The following is a 14,181-nucleotide window of genomic DNA, read 5'->3' on the forward strand; positions in this document are numbered from 1 at the left end:
TTCTGGCTACCTAATACTAAGGGGCACCTGTAGCTACCCATGATGGGCAAGTGAAGTAGCGGAGAGGTAACAGCGGGGCCAGCCAGGACACTTGTGGTGCAGCTCAGAGGGGGTTTGTGGGTTCATGGAGGGCAAAGTCTAAGGTGCCATGACATCTGTGCCTATAGGCTCCTGTGATGTAAATCCGGGCCTGAGCTGATACCCGCTTTTACATGAGAAAACTATTCCTTTTCACAAACGGATCATCAGTAGGCCCTGTATGGCTGATTTTGTGGTGAAACCCCTCCCACAAATGATGTCAGCGCCTCACAGCACTGAGGTACTGACATCACACTGTGGGAGCCTTGTTGCATTGTGGGAAATAACAGCTGTCTCCAAATGCCAAAAAAGCAAGCAACATCTACTTCCAGTGACGTCACTTGCCAGCAGTAAAAATGTCACCATGTGATAAACCCCTCCCACAGGAAACTGTGATCACCATGGTCCTGGCAGTTTTCTGTCTGCGAACCTCATTGCATTGTGGGAAATAGCTGTTTACAGCTGTTTCCAACTGCCAAAAAAGCAAGCAGCAGCTACTTCCAGTGACATCACCTGCCAGCAGTAAAAATTTCACCATGGATACATGTCAGAATGTAAATCAGGGAGAGGAAAGATTTTACCATGGGCAAACACTGACTAAATCATTTATACATAATTATTGTAAAAATGAAGCACTTTTTTTTTTTTTACATTATTTTCAGAGGACAATTTTAGTTGAAGCCAGTTGACTTATCTTTCTGTTATTGGAATGTGTTAGGAAACTGCAGTCCCTAAAGGAAACCCACATTAACACGTGGAAAACATATTTCAATTATATAAGGTTGGATGAAACTTTTTTCCTGGATAAATATTTAAATCTAAGGCCTAATTTAAATTCAAGCCTTGTATTTGTGCTAACTGTAACGATCGGTGTAACACAGAGAGGATCTGATTACCGGTGATCTGCAGTATCACCGAGAATACAGATATATACCCGATTATTGATGATCTGCAGTATCACAGATAATCAGATATATCTCTAACCTCTGGACACCTGAGTAATATAAGTGTTTGGTGCAACAGTAATACTTTGAGGAGAGCCCCCCGTATAGAGGGTGCAAGGCAGTAAGATACTGCCCAAAGAACAGGCTCCTTCCAATGGCCTGAGGCTCCCCAAGGGGAGGAGTCAGGCTGAGAGTGGGAAGGACCAGAGTGTAAATGACACTAATGGTGGAGTGTCACTGACAGATCCGTGAACTATCTCTAAACAGAGGAGATAGTTCTCGAGGTCGGACAAGCCAGGTCGGTAACAGACAGAACAGATACAGAGGAAAGAGACTGATACAGAATCCTAAGGCAAGCAGGGTTTGGCAACGGAGTATCAGATATAGCGAAGTACAAAATCAGAGATCAGAAGAGAGGTCAGGAAAGCAGAAGGTCATAACAAATAATCAACAATTGTCTAGTCTAACGGTGTGAGCTCCTTGATCATCAACTCCCTGGAACTAGTCTGAAGTTCTAACAGGATGATGAAGCTAATTCCTAGTCTTGGGTGTGAGCTCCGTAGTCATCAACACCCTGGAACTAGTCTGAAGAATAACACAGATAATATACAGTATTCCTAATCTGAGGTGTGAGGTCCATGATCATCAACACCCTGGAACTGGTCTAGAGAATAACACAAATGATATACAGAATTCCTAATCTGGGGTGTGAGGTCCTTGATCATCAACACCCAGGAACTGGTCTAAAGAATAACACAGAATCTGACAAAAGGTCTGAGTGCTACCACGTAGTGATCACAACGGCAGACAACCAGAGAATGACCAGCACCCAGTATATATAGCAAGGCGCTCTCCAGCGCCTCCCCTAAGTGCTGGACCAATGGGAAGTGGTGGAATTGTCAGCTGACCGGCTTGGTCAGCTGACTCCCTTCTGGCTGTCATAAAAGCTCTGCCTCTCAACGCGCGCGCGCGTCCTTCTGAACCTGTGTGGACTATCAGTCCCAGCCACACCAGACCTGTGCTGTAAAACATCTGATGTGCTGGACACGGAACCAGCCGCACCGCTATCAGAGCATGCGGCGGTTCCTCCGAGTTTAGCTATACTGCCAGATGTAGGCCTATGCGTGTTCCGTCATGCTAGTAGATGCAGGCCCACGCGCGCAACCTGCCGTGTTGGACGCGGAATCAGCCGCCTTGCTCTGAGTACCCGCGGCGGCTTTTCCGCGTTTTCTCACACTAACAAGCCCAAATGGCCTTTACAGTGACCCGTGTACAATGTTTTGTGCTTCTGATGGGCCAATCACCATTCCAGGATCCTCAAAGGCTCCAGCAACGATGTGACACTGTGGCTTCTGGCCGGGCGTCCATTATCTTCGGAAGGTATTTATTATAGCAGCAGTTTGGCCTCCCACTGTCACTTATTTGAGGGAGGCAAGGGAGGTAAGGCTGTTACGGCCACTGACCTTTCCTTAGTAGATCAGAAGCAAGGGATGTGGTTTCAGTGAGAGACACTGCAGGGAAGTTGAAGCGGCACATGCAAACTGTTGCAGCTGCTGTGGAGAGGTCTGAGTCAGGACAGTGCCAGTTAGAGCTAGGGTAACTCTGAGCGCATTGGCTCCATGGCTGTCCAGATGGTGGGGTTAAATGACCCCAAAGTTAAACACCTTCAAAGATAAGTGTAGTAAGTATGGGAGAGGGAGGGGTGGAGGGGGTTTGATAGTACATGGTTAAGTTAGTTAAAGAAGCGTACCTGAGGAGACATGTGACATGATGAGATAAACATGTGTATGTACAGTTGTACAGTGCCAAGCATACAAATAACAAGGCTGCGTTCCTTTTCTTCTTTTTCTGCCTGAAAGAGTTAAATATTCAGGTAAGCTCCAATGGGGACCTAGACAGACAATAGTGTAACCCTCACTGATAAGGAATTACAGCAATAAAGTTATTTTCTGGAGGAGAACAGCTTGTGAGTACAGAGGATACATTAAATAAAAAAGTCAATAGTTCACATAACTGAGACAATAAAACAAGTAACCTACTTTTACAGGTTTTAAACAGAAAATGATATTTGAGGTCCTAAAGTAAAAGTTATTTTTAGGAGTAGAAGGAAAGATACAATTGTTTATCTCATCAACAATTGTTTGTTGGCTTGCATTTTAGTCCAGTAGTTACTGGAGCTCTGCATCTCATGGCAGATAAATCATTCAGGTATAGGTTCACACCACACTAAAGCTGTGCCCCCCCTTGTGCCTGTAAAGAGTGTTGGTGTGTACTTTAGTCTAGTAGTTATTGGAGCTCTACACATCTATGTACATAAAATCATTCAGTTATGAGTTTTGAAAGCGCAGCCATTCCTCCTGCTGTATGAATTGAATGTAAGTATACTAGTGGCCAGCTGCATTCACTGTTTCAAAATCACTTCAAAAAGCTTTACATTAGAATTAGAACACAAATTGCATCTGCTTTGCATTCAGGGCGTGTATTTAGTTCCAGAGGGGCTCTGCATTGCCTCTGTAGGCTCGCAATCAGATACATCCATGAGCGCTGTCACCAGTTTGTATGTATGTTAACTTTGATAAGGCGTGTTATCTATGATAAGGCATGCTATTTGTCTAAAGCTGGCCATACACTGGCCCGATTTGCCGCCGTTTCGACAGCAGATCCAATCACTGGGATCGAATCTGCTGCCAATCGTTCGCGCTAAACGCACCCGCCAATCCGATTTCCTCCCGAAATCGGATCGGTCCGTCGATCGCGCCGTGCGGGAAATTACCGTCGATTGGCCGCGGGTAGGGAGCGCGTCGCTAGCGGCGGCCGATCCGATAGAGGTATACATTACCTTACGCTGGCTCCCGGGCATCTTCTCCGCGCTGCACCGCTCTGTTCCTGCTTCCATCCCAGCGTACATTAACTTCCTGTGTCACTCCAGTGACCAGGAAGTTCAAATAGAGGGCGCTCTATTTTAACTTCCTGGTCACGGAGTGATACAGTGTACGCTGGGATGCGGTGTGGGATGCTGGGATGCGGTGCAGCGCGGAGAAGAGGACCCGGAGCCAGCTTCAGGTAATGTATACGGGGGGGGAAGGGAAGGGGGGACAGGCGGCAGGAGCAGCTCAACAGATTGTGATCGGTTTCAGGCTGAAATCGATTCACAATCTGTTTGCAGTAAAGGCAGCCATACGATCCCTCTCTGATCAGATTCGATCAGATAGGGATCTGTCAGTTGGTCGATCTAATGGCAAATCGACCAGTGTATGGCTACCGATTGGCGTGAGCAGCACGTTAGCTCCAGGACCACTCCACGCCGGTTGACGTGAATGGCTGGGAATGGGGATTGCAGGAGATCGCACGCATCTCCACATGGATGACAGAGCTCCATTCCGCCATCAGTCTCCTAGCAGCGATCGCCGCTTGGAGACTGTTAGACGGCGAAAGTGCCATCTAATAACTCTGTACAGTGCTGGGATCTAAGGCAGCGCTGTACTGGGGTTACTGCCGATCGATGTGATAGGCTGACGGGGGAGGAAGGTATGGTCAAAATAATTTTTAAAAAAAGCAATTTTATTTAAAAAAAAAAAAGAAGAAAAATATTTATTAAAAAAATAAATAAATATTGGGGGAGCGATCAGGCCCCACTAACAGAAAGCTCTGTTGGTGGGGAGAAAAGGGGGGAATCACTTGTGTGCTGAGTTGTATGGCCCTGCAGCTTGGCCTTAAAGCTGCAGTGGCCTGGCTTATTTTAGTAAAAATGGCCTGGTCACTAGGGGGTTTAACACCACGGACCTCAAGTCGTTAAGCGGGACCACACACCTTACAGTGTAACTGGATAAAGCATTGTTTGCCTGTCTACACATAATTTAAGTCGAAAATGGCCAAAAATGTGGGGATCAATGGCATGTCTGAAGTCTCTACTGGTTGAGGTCAGATTCAGTTGGGTGAAAAATAGGCAGGGAAGTTGGAAAACCTCACCCAGTCAGTAGTACCTGACCAATAATTGTAGCTATATATTTGTGCTGCATCTTCCCATCTCTGCTATCAATAGGAGGAACAGGAACACTTGGCTGAGCCTACAACTGCAAACCCCCGAACTGTCACTCTTTGGGAACCAAATCCATCTTTCCCTTTCTTCCTTAATTGTCCCTTTTTCAAGACTGATGTACAGATCTCTGCAAATATATATATATTTCTATTGAAAAATGTGTTTGACTCTAAACTTTATTCCCATCAATTAAATTTATATATTTCTTATTTTTAAATGTTAAAATGAGGAAAAACTAATGATGATAGAGAGGACCAGTGTGGTTTGAAGATAAAACCACATCTTTTGATTCTGAATTCTTTGTGATATACATGGTGAGGGTGTGGTGGGGGCGTGGTTAGAGGTGTGACCAGGGCCGGGCTGAGGCAAGAGAGGCTCCAGCCTCAAGGCGCAGTGCAGGAGGGGGCGCACAACTCACTCAGCTATCATAACCCTATTGTGTTTGAAGCAGAGAGAAATAAGAAAAGGGGATACATGGCAGTGACTGAAAGCCAGATAACGAGATTAAGGTGTCGTGGGCCCTGGGGCACCTCTTAGTCTAATAGCAATCAGTGTGTGACGGCTGGGGTGGGAGGGATGGAGGGGCGCACTTGGGTGCTGGAGGACCTTGTCCCGGCTCTGGATGTGGCAGGGGCATTAGTGTCCCTTTTGCTTATCTCAAAAAGTTGGAGGTATGGACAACTGTTCATTGTACCTTATAGACATGCAAAGACCAGAGAACAGCCAAATAATTCAATTGTCTTTTGGTGCCAATATCTTAGCTAACCTTAAAGGGACCTCATAGTATCTCAAAACTAAATAAACTAAGCATAGCCCTGTGTAGATCACTGCTTGTAGTTACAGTCAGTGCCGTCTGTTACCTGATCTTCATTTGTATGGTGGAGTAAACCCCCCTCCCCACTCCTATGTCATACTGCACAATTAGCGTAGTCACACGGATCTTAACCTGGATGCAGTGACTGTGTCCATCCATCCCTCTCCATCCAATCTGTGATATAACTCCCAACCTATCTTTGCCCTCGCCAGCACTGCCAGGTGCGACACTTCAGTATACTAAAGATGACCTGCCTGTTAACAGGCGGCACTGGCTGTAAGTATAATCAGTAATCTATATGGGCAGGGCCGGATTTAGGCCAAGGCCACCTAGGCCATGGCCTAGGGAACTACAGGAGCAAGGTCACCAAAGCAGCAGGCTAAAATGGTGCAGCATTTGCAAGCTTGCAAATGCTACAATGCAAGGAGATCAGCGAGCACCTGACCGCGGTACTCTATTGCTAGCCGCCTGTGCAGCTGCCACCTTGCTTTCTGTGCTCATTTGCATTGTGGCCGGCAGCTATGGACTGCCGCACCATTGGAGGCAGAGAGGAAAATGAAGCTTCTGCACTAGAGACGAGTGGAGAAATGAGTGACACTGTGTAATGTTTGGGAATCGTTTTCGTGGTCAGCGCACAAGGTGCACACTGACACAGCGAAAACCCTCCACAAGCTTATAATTAGGTGAATCCAGGCTAGGTGCAATGCACCAGCAGAGGGCAATTCCCACCGGCAGATGGCGCTGTGGAGTGCAGACGAGCACAGCTCTGCACGGCCACAAATGCCAGATGGGAATTGTACAGATCTAAGACAATGCAGGGCTGAACAGCCCTTAAAGAGAAAGAGCAAAGAAACAGGATGAATGTGTGTCCACCAATCTAGTCGCTACCTAGCGACGGTGAACACACATCAGCAGAAACAAAAGCCAGAACGCAATCGCAGGAGATGCGTTTGCCAAAAGTGACAGAAAGACAGAACAAAACAGGAGAATAGCAAAGGCACAGCAAATAACAATAAGAAGATAATGAAAACAACAAACGCTAGCTAAACACGAACACCGCACTCATTCGCAACAGCGAACGCGTTTTCGGCGTGGTCTCCGCACGAAAAGCGCAACAGGGACAAGCACGCCACCCTGACTGACCAAAGACAGACCAACACGAAAAGAGAGAATGTGAACGCTTGCTAAACGTTTACCTCACCGAGCCTACAGCAAGCGTTTGTATCAGACAAGATAGACAAACGGAAAACAGGAATATGAGAGGAAAGATACACTGCTCTTTCCGCCAGAGTGAGTGCGATCTGGGTTCAGGAACAGGATAGGAAAGATCCACTGCTCTTTCCGTCAGAGCGAGTGCGATCCGGGTTCAGGAACAGGATAGGGAAGATCCACTGCTCTTTCCGCCAGAGCGAGTGCGATCTGGGTACAGGAACAGGATAGCAGTTTAGAAGGATCCACAGCCGCTACCGCTAGGGGCCAGTGCGATCCAAGCACGACAGACAGATGAGGTAGCCGGTAGCAACCGCTGCTCCAGCTTACACTCCAAGAACATAGATCAGAAGGATCCACAGCCGCTACCGCTAGAGGCTAGTGCGATACAAACAAGACGGACAGATGAACAGAAGGGGCTACCAGTAGCAACCGCTGCTCTGGATAGCACCCCCCAGACAGACAGAATGATTTACTGACGACCACCGTCGGCGACACGACAAAAACAGATAAACAAGCTAACTGCACTAGAGAAGCTGCCTAGTGTAGTCCTGAGAATTACTCTAAGATAACTTTAACAACCAACAGAGAAGGCTGACACTCAAGGAGTGTTTCTCAGTAACAAACCACGAAAGGATGACCAGCAAAGGATTCTGGGAAAACATGGCTTTTATACTGCCAGCCTTCAAAGGAGGCAGCTAGGTGATTTGCATAACCAATGTATGCAAATTCCTCAGCAGCAGAGCAGATCAGAAACTTGCAAAGGAAAGTCAGGTTTCTCTTCCAGAGACCTGCAGCCCACAGACTAGAGGAATGGTCAAACAGCTGTGTAGCCAGCTGAGCGGATCATTACACACTGATGGCTGCTGCTGTTTGAAGGCAAACTGGCTACCTATACTGAAAGGGGGGGGGAGGGGATTAAGAGAGTCATCTGACTACCTATAGTGGAAGGAAAGGGGGGAGGGATCATCTGTCTACCTATACTGGGGGGCATCAGGCTACCTATACTAGAGGGAATGGGGAGAGGGGTCATCTGGCTACCTATACTGGAGTGAAGGGAGAGAGGGGTTATCTGGCTACCTATACTGAAGGGGGGGCGGCTGGTGACTGTGGCCTTGGGCGGTAAAACGTACAAACCCGGCCCTGTATATAGGGCTGTGTTTGGTTTAGGATTAATAAAGAGTCACTTTCAAGCAAACCTTATCCAATCCTCCCTTTGCTTGATCTCATCTCCGGCATGTTTCACATTTTTAAATAATATTATAAATTGTGCACAATGTTATCCCCAGAGGCACATCTGCCTCAATGTATGACAGTGGCGTACCTACCACAAGGCTGCAGGTGCTCACAGCACCGGGTGTTGCCATGGCTAGGGGTGCCGCTGTGGTGCTCAGCCACTGTGTTCTTCCACCTGGGACCTTTTTTCATAGTTTGGGCAAAATTCGGGAAAATAGCAGCAGGCAGTGCAGGGGACTGCACTACTTCCTGCACTATATGTAGCACCCCTCCCTGTTTCTGTCCCATGGGCAATGTGTATCCTCGCTCTCTACACACAGCCTGCAGTGAGTGAATGTGCAGAGCAGCAGGGTGAGTAGAGAGAATGACTGCTGTGCTGCAGCTGGGACATTCGCAGGGATAGGTGGCAAGATGTGTTAAGTGCTTCAGAAGTTGCCTGTCATTAGTAGCCATGTGCACTGGCTGCTGTAATACCAGAGTGCCTAGGACTATTGATTATTTATCCTGATCAGAGTAATTAATCAATAATGCACGGCAGTCTGCTGTTACAGAAGCCAGTGATACAGGTGCTGACAACCGACTTCTGTAATGAGCAGAGAAGCAAGCTCCAGGCAATTTAGATTAGCTTGATTGCAGGTAATCTTATCTCTTTTGCCAGCTTCCCCTCTTACCCTGTTGTCTTCCCCCATAACCCTTTCCCCTTTCAGATTTCAGTGTCCTCTTTTACCAGCATGTCCCTGCCAAACAGCACTGGTGATGTCTGCAGCCCTGGTGAGAGATCTTCCTGCCATTTCTCCTCTCCCACCAGGCTCTTTATCTTGTGCCTCTACCTCTTTATCTCACCCACACCTCCCTCCTCCTATGTATTCCCCTCTTTCATATGTCCCCCTTTTCTGACCATCCTCAGAGGAGCTCACAATCTAATCCTACCATAGACATGGCCTAATGTCCAACCACATTATTATTATGTATTTATATAGCACTGAAATCTTCTGCAGCACTGTATAGAGTACAGAGTTTCATAACGGTTAGCTCTGTCCACATCCTGATGATTCCTTTTCGCCCCAAATCCCCCAAAATTTGCAGCGTCAATCGGAAAGAAGCAGCTATGACCTCAAAAAAACGCACCAAATCAGTACAATAATAGTAATACAAAAATCCAGCCTTTATTGAAATGTAACACAGACGACTAAAAACAGTTAAAACCAGGTGGGGGAATGCATATGAACCCCAAATATCGGAGAACCTGTTACTTGGGTCTGTAATAGAGTGCTGTCTGTTACAGTGGGCTGCGGTGAGACAATGTTAATTGAGGTATGCCATGAGGGGTAGGCTGTTACTTGGGTCTGTCATGGAGTTCTGCCTGTTACTGGGGTCTGTTATGGGGGACTGTCGAAATACAGAAGAGCTGTTATGCGGGGCTGTCTGTTACAAATTCTTCCTGTTATGAAGGATCTGTCATAGGGTGCTGTCTGTCGCAGGGGGTTGTCATGGGGTGGCTGTCTGCTGCAGGGGGGCTATCATGGGGGCTGTATATTGCTGGGTCTGTAAAGGGGGTCTTTTTGTTACAGAGGGCTGCCATGGCAGGTTATCTGTTCCTGGGTTCTGCATTAAATTCTGTCTATTGTAGAAGGATCTGTCATGGGGTGATGGTAAGCCTGTCATTCACAGGAGAGCTATCAGGGGTTGGTGCCTTAGACAAGGGCTCTGTCATGGAGCAGCTGTTTGTTACTCTGTTACAGAAGAGCTGTCTTGGAGGGGGGGGGGGGGTGTCATGGGGTGCTGCCTGTTGTTGGAGTCTACCATGGGTGTGGTTTGTTACAAGGGGGCGGACATGGGTGGGGGGAGGGATGGACCGCTATTTGGAAAGACCCCCGGATTATTTTATTATTTAGAGGACTTACTGCTAAGTTATTATTGTATTTGGAAAATGTGTACTCTAAACTAGTTATAATTCACAGTGCAACTGACCTACTGCCACACACACAGTTCAATCTAACTGGCCATGCCTCACATCAGGCATTGCCAGATCCCAAGCCCCCACCCTATACCCACACAGTTAGTGCACACCATAGGTGCTATTTTGTCTAGACACGCCACTGGTGGTCACCTCACTGTGCTGGACAGAGCTGCAGCATGTGCTATCTATGTTTCACAGGGCTGCCATTTTGCTTTCTGCAAATTCAGAAGTTTATAATACTTATAGCGCTTATGATGTTACATTTAGTTCTTGCTTTGAAACATTAAGGGTCCTTTTACACAGTTGCTGTCAGTTGTAACTGAAAGGACAACTGATGTGCAGCCCAATGTCCATTTTCCCTATGTCCTCTTTCACACTTTACGCTGAAAAACTGAAGCTTTTTCCTAATGCACTGCTATGAAGTAAATAAAAGCATGAAAACACAACTCAGCACGTTAAGTATAAAAGGGCCCTAAAGGGTTATCTCTTGAGAGCTCACTTGAGAAGAAAATGCTTGTTCTGGAGGGTCACAGTACGTTCCCCCACTTAGTGTACTCTGTACACATTCACAGCTCTTCAATATATGGGTCAACAACAGTAAAGGGGTCACTATCGTCTAAAAATGAGTTGGAGTTCTTCAAACAAAAGGTATGTATGTACTACTACTTTATCTGTGTAAGAGGGACTCACACACAGCATTTGTTTGCAAAAGTATTCCTGAATTAAGTTATACTTCTCACTTAGTCCTAAAGATAACCTTTCTCTTTAAATTATCATCCGTTTACTGATTGTACCTCTAACCACCTTCTAATCTATCGCTAATACTAACCCCCACCCATTAACCTATACCCAAAACTAACCTCCTCTTAATCTATAACCTATCCTTAATAATAACTTTTCTCCATCCCCAACACTAGCCCTACCCCAACCTATCCCTTAAACTAAACACCTCCTAACTTCTCTCTAACCTATCCTTTATTCTGACATCTGCCCCCACCTATCACTAACATTAATCAGCCCCAACTGGAACCCTAATGGTGCCCATACATGATACAATAAAAATGTTTGATTTTCCCGTTTATTCGACCAAAATGATCGAATTGAATTAAAGTTTAAAAGAATCTTTTTTTTTTTCAATCAAGAAAAATGAACGATCATCCCCGTTTTATCAATAAACATCCGATCGGACATGTTGGAATAATCAAACTAAATTATCTAATAAAAAAAAAAATGAAAAAATGGTACCATGTACTGACCTATCCCTAACAAATCCTTAACTTTGACCTCCCCCTACACTATCTTGAACACTAACAACTCCCCTACCTACCACTTACCACTAACCTCCTCTCCAACCTATCCTCTGCACTAGTCTCCCCTTAACACTAACATCTCCCTAATGCTAACCACATTGCTAACATAAACACTAACTCCAGTCTTAAAAGCCACCAATTTATCTAATACTAATCTCCATCTAATCTATTCTTAGAACTAACCTACCCCAACAAATCCATAAATGATAAATACTATGCTTATCACTAACACTACCTTTACGCTTTACCTAGTCTTTACAATAACCTTTCAACTTATTCCTTCTTCTAAACATCCCTTAACCCACCCCCACCCCACCCAACCTGTCCCTACAACAACCTACCCCAATCTATCTCCTAATCCTCCGACCAACCTGCCTGTAACACTATGCTTCCCAAAACTATCTCTATTGCTAACTTTCCTTCAAGCTTATTCCTAACCCTAACTTCCCCTTAACCCTTCATTGACATTGATCTCCCCATAACCCTATCTATAACCTATGCCTTCCTCCCTTTTCAATGTCAAGAGCACAGTTCTTCTCTGTGATCATGTTTCTTTTTATAATGAGAACACTACCTTCAACCACTCAATATTAACATACAACTTAACAAAGCGTGACCCTATCCTCAAATTATTACTAACCCTGGGGTAAACAATACTTCATTGTAAGTAATACTTCACTAGTAAGAGTAAACCTCGACTGACTTCTCCATGCAAACCATCTAATTTCTGAAGAGTAATCAATGACAACCTGTACTCTTGACACTTATATACTACTTATGTGTTGTTATGATGTTATGATGTTCTTAGGAGTTTTAATAAAAAAAAACATTGAAAAGAAAAGTAAACCTCAATCTGAACACTAACTAAACAAATGTAGTAAACCTCCCTATCCCTAATCAGACCTTCCTTCCTGACTTCTAAAACTGGTAAGACATACCTATCAGCATCTTGGCACTGGATTATCATTTCACCCAGCAAAGAAAAACTGCCCAGTATTCAGACTGTGCCAACATAACCTCATGTCTGCGGTGGCTCACATAGGTTATGGTACCTTGGTAAAATCAGGATAAGGTTGTGTGGTGTTTTTCTTGCATAATTTACCAGACATTTAATAGACTGTACAAATAGATTGTACGATCAGATTGTACAATGAGCTGACCACATGCAGTGCAGAACTGCATTTTAATGTGATCATTTTTATCCGATTGATCATTTTAAAGCAGTTGCAAAACAACATAAAGCATCATCTCATTGCTTTAAACTATCTCATTTCTTTTTCATTCAGTTCACCCTGATCAAAATTTTCGCCAGCAGTTCGGTAATCTGTTTGAACTCAGTTGGGGAAATGATTCCATCCAACTGATTGTTCTGGCGTTACAATTACGTTATAATTACATTTTGTATAGACGTCATGGTTTTTTCATAGATATCAGTCATTTCCATACTGTGGCCAGAATAGATATGAAATCTGAAAAAGGGGTTAGTCGCCCTCTGATAAATCTGTATTGCTGACTCCCGGCTACTCACCGATATAGAAGTTGGTTGCAGTCCGCATTTGTCTGTGCTTTGATATGACATAGATGACAAGAGAGTTTCCTATCAGCCCCACCAACATGATCAGAGCAAAGAAGAGAGGCACCAGCCAGGCATCGGTCAAGAAGGGAGGACGATCGGTCTCAGTGCGGTTCACAAAGGATTCGTTAATTCTGCTTGCGTTCCCTACTATAGTGCCATTCAGGTATTCCCACGACAAGTTTAACATCTCGTCCAGCATTCCCTCACCCAGCTCCATCGACGGCAACAAGACAAACCCTAAATCTGTCAGCCGATTCAGCGACCCAGTGGTGATCCTACTGTGGGATCCTCTAGGATATAATCTTAGCTGGTCTTACAAAAGAAATTTCCTTAACGTCAACAGAAAAGTGATGGTTAGCCTTCATGACTGTAGATGGTTCCAAATGGTAAAGTATCTCTTTTGTGCTGTCAGTATCCCTCCTGTGCTGCCAAGTAGTCAGTATCCCTCCTGTGCTGCCATGCACTCCTGTGCTGTCAAGTAGTCAGTATCACTCCTGCATTTAAAGACACAAGTCACAGCAGATTCATTTGCACACACAGATCACGGACTGGATGTCATTGCTCTGTGTCCCTTCTCCCAGACACATTTCTTTGTCTTTCTCACAGTCCGCAGAGCCTTCCTTACCTACGTCCTTGTTCAACTGAGCACTTAACTTCGCAGGGCACTTCTCTAGACAACAGCGCAGACAAGAAATTGCTGAAATGAGTGGCTTTGTCAGGAGGCAGTCAGGAGTGATGCAGTTTCTCCCGCGCTCTCAGTACAGGAGGGACTGTCAACTCTCCAGTGCTTTATAGTGACAGATGCACGTGGAATGTGAGCGGCAAGAGAGAGAGAGAGAGAGACCCTCACATACTGTTGCCCGGCAACACATTAGCATCCCAGAGGCTCAATAATTTATTTTTTTTAGTCTTCACGGGACGTGTTTCAGTTCGAAGCACGTCAGAAATGTATCTGGAGGGTCCAATCAGCGAATATAATGTTGTTGTTTATTGTTTCACAGGGAAAGCAGGCACA

General features: G+C 45.4%; 1 protein-coding gene across 1 annotated transcript in view; it reads right to left on the bottom strand.

Moving 5' to 3' along the window:
- LOC137522455 (G-protein coupled receptor 54-like) overlaps nucleotides 1-13,910 on the bottom strand; it is a 64,704-nt gene extending 50,794 nt beyond the window's left edge. Inside the window, exon 1 of the mRNA XM_068242519.1 lies at nucleotides 13,119-13,910. Within this exon, the coding sequence (XP_068098620.1) occupies nucleotides 13,119-13,383 (265 nt within the window). The 5' untranslated portion in view covers nucleotides 13,384-13,910. The remainder of the gene's footprint in view (nucleotides 1-13,118) is intronic.
- Nucleotides 13,911-14,181: the final 271 nt, after the last annotated feature.

Source organism: Hyperolius riggenbachi, chromosome 6, assembly GCF_040937935.1.
Source record: "Hyperolius riggenbachi isolate aHypRig1 chromosome 6, aHypRig1.pri, whole genome shotgun sequence".
Lineage (NCBI taxonomy): Eukaryota > Metazoa > Chordata > Amphibia > Anura > Hyperoliidae > Hyperolius > Hyperolius riggenbachi.